Genomic DNA, 2,609 nt, shown 5'->3' with positions numbered 1-2,609 from the left:
GATGAACATAGGCCCTGGACACAGACGGTTCTAGGTTCAAACCCTACATCCCCTATTTATAGTTGTTGAAGTTTAGGCATGTTCCTTTATATTACTAAGCCCCAGTCTCTTTTAATATAAAATCAGGAGAGGCATGTCTGTCTTATCTACCTCAACTGTAAAATGAGAGAAATGATCCCTCTTCATTTGGGATATCACGAGAACTAAATGGGACAAGGTAAAGTGTCTACTTAGGTTCATTTGCTAACTTAGTGCTTTTCTTTCTAACGAATCCTCACAAAAGTGAAATGTAATACCTAGAAAAGCGCCTTATAAAGTATAAATCACTCTGTTCATGAAGAGACATTATCCTGTTCCCAGTTGATAATGCTGTACCTCTTCTCTTTCATTACTCAATAATGGAAACACAATATGTGGATTCTGGTGGGATAACTGCAGCCAGGAGAGTCTGGATCCTAGCCATCTCCGGGACTGGACATGTTGCCCAGATACTCAACATTACCGCAGAGTTTTGTTCTCCATCTGGCTCAGGAACTATGGGTATCTGAGCAAGTCTGAGGTTTTGCATCTAAGAACTATTAACATGTATTGTTTCTTGATTTACATGACACACTGACTGGGCGATTCCATTTGTGGCTTGTGAGCAAAAGATGTAAGAATTGGAGATTAAACAAAGGCAGGCAAGAGGGGGCTCAAGATGGAACAGGGAATTCCATCCTGATTCTAGAACATTGCATGCTCCATATTCCACTATTGCCTTCTACATCTTCCCTTAGCTTTGCAGTATGTTTTAAACTTTCCTGGTTTTGTTTTTCATGGATTTTCCCTCCTATGATGCAAACAATTAATGTTCTAGAACTTAGCTTTAAGGATTCATGCCCACCTAATTAACAACTGTTGGTAAAAACAAAGAAGAAATCTCAGCTAGCTATGAAGGAGATGTCCTCTCTCTGTGTGCAGCTACAGGGCAGGAGATACCATTCTGCACCATAAAAAATGAGCTCAAAGAATCTGACCTAATAAGGCGTGGAACTAAAAACATCAATGAGTTATCAATCTTACTCTCCTGTCAACAATATGATGCTGTAATCATATGGTACTTTTTTCTCTCTTTAAAACAACATTTGGTTTTGTTTTGTACAAAGGAGTCTTTAAAAATACCTTGACTTTGTGGATTGATGCTAAATCCTGTAAATAGTAACCCTAATTAGTTGCTTAACTTGATTATCTGCTGCTGTGGTAGTAATATTTAAACTGACAACTCTGTTTTCCTAAAAGGCATGAGTATTTATAGGGTTTTGATGTTAAGCCAAAGAAGAGCTTAGACGATTCTCTGTTCTGTCTTCATGCATGTGAGTATATAAAAACCAGTGGCTTGAGGAATTCTTCATTCAAACAGACAGTTTGAGAAGTTTCTCCTTATTTGAATCTCTGAACTCAACATGTGGCTTCCAACATTGGCAGACGGTTCTAGGTTCAAACCCTACATCCCCTATTTATAGTTGTTGGTGATGGTGTCAGGTCCTCACAGCATCCACTGCCCTGTCTTCCAACAAAGAAGCATGTGCCTCCATCCAGGGGTGAGTGTGGGCAACTTTCACATGACTGGAGGTGGGTGGTCGGGAGAGAGAGTGGTCACTTACCTTGTCTGCCCTGTCCCTCTCAACTCCGTACTTGCCCCCAAAGCCTTTGGCAGCATCCGTCTGAGAAGAGTGCTTCTCCACCTCGGCAACATACTCATGGCCCACTGCACTCTGAGAAGAATCAAGGATGGAGTGAGTGAAATGATAAAAATGAGCTTAAAAAAATAAATACAGAGATGGAGTGGGATGTAGGCACGTAAGAAATTCCATTCTGGGTCAGATCTATGACCTCTGACAGTAGTGCCAAGGAATATGCGATGGGAGAGCAAGGTGACTTTTTCTGGAGACCTGCTCATTCCTGTTCTTCTTTAATACCATTAGTAATCCTTCATTCTGAACACTCCCATAGGATGGGCTGGGAACCAGGGGATAGAGACTAGATAGACAGAGCAGTGTTTAAATCAGAAACAAGAAGAGCTGAAACAAGAGCATTGTGCAGCAGAACAGAGTGTAGTGTGGGGTAGTGTGGAGGAGAGACCAAGGGGAGTGACCGGACGCCATAGCCGGGATGGAATTTTCACTAGGAGAGCCAGTGATTTTGTTCTAGATTGTTGCTCCTGTATGGCCATCAAAGTTCAGAAGTGAACTCTGAGCTTTATACAACAGGTAATGTAGGACATATATACAAAAAATCACTAAATACACAGTAAAGAAAATAATAAAGAGAAGTCGCAACATAGACATAATATATAAATATTTAAAAGCAGCAAATGATTTTAAAACATATTTTTTCCTTCTCCACTTGTGTTCCCTGTTTTCTTGGCCTAGGAGTTACAGTGTGGTTGGGGCTACAACAGGCCAGCAGTTCTAATATATAGGCCCTTATTTTCTGCCATGTATATCTTATGTGTTGAGATAAGAAAAATTTGATACAAATAATATGATATTTGTATCAATAATATTGGTCTCAATAATATTAGAGACCAAATGAACCCTGTACTTTTGAATGAGTTTTAACTCATGAAC

The 2,609-nt window shown here is 40.0% G+C and overlaps 1 protein-coding gene across 1 annotated transcript in view; it reads right to left on the bottom strand.

Annotated features, from left to right (window-relative positions):
* Positions 1–2,609, bottom strand: part of HCLS1 (hematopoietic cell-specific Lyn substrate 1) — a 27,401-nt gene that overhangs the window by 12,423 nt on the left and 12,369 nt on the right. Inside the window, exon 5 of the mRNA XM_011950859.1 lies at positions 1,520–1,754. Within this exon, the coding sequence (XP_011806249.1) occupies positions 1,520–1,754 (235 nt within the window). The remainder of the gene's footprint in view (positions 1–1,519; positions 1,755–2,609) is intronic.

This window comes from Colobus angolensis, unplaced genomic scaffold (assembly GCF_000951035.1).
Source record: "Colobus angolensis palliatus isolate OR3802 unplaced genomic scaffold, Cang.pa_1.0 Scaffold31, whole genome shotgun sequence".
NCBI classification, from domain to species: Eukaryota; Metazoa; Chordata; class Mammalia; order Primates; family Cercopithecidae; genus Colobus; species Colobus angolensis.
The sequence above is the reverse complement of the archived record's forward strand: the minus strand, read 5'-3'. Positions and strand labels throughout refer to the sequence as shown.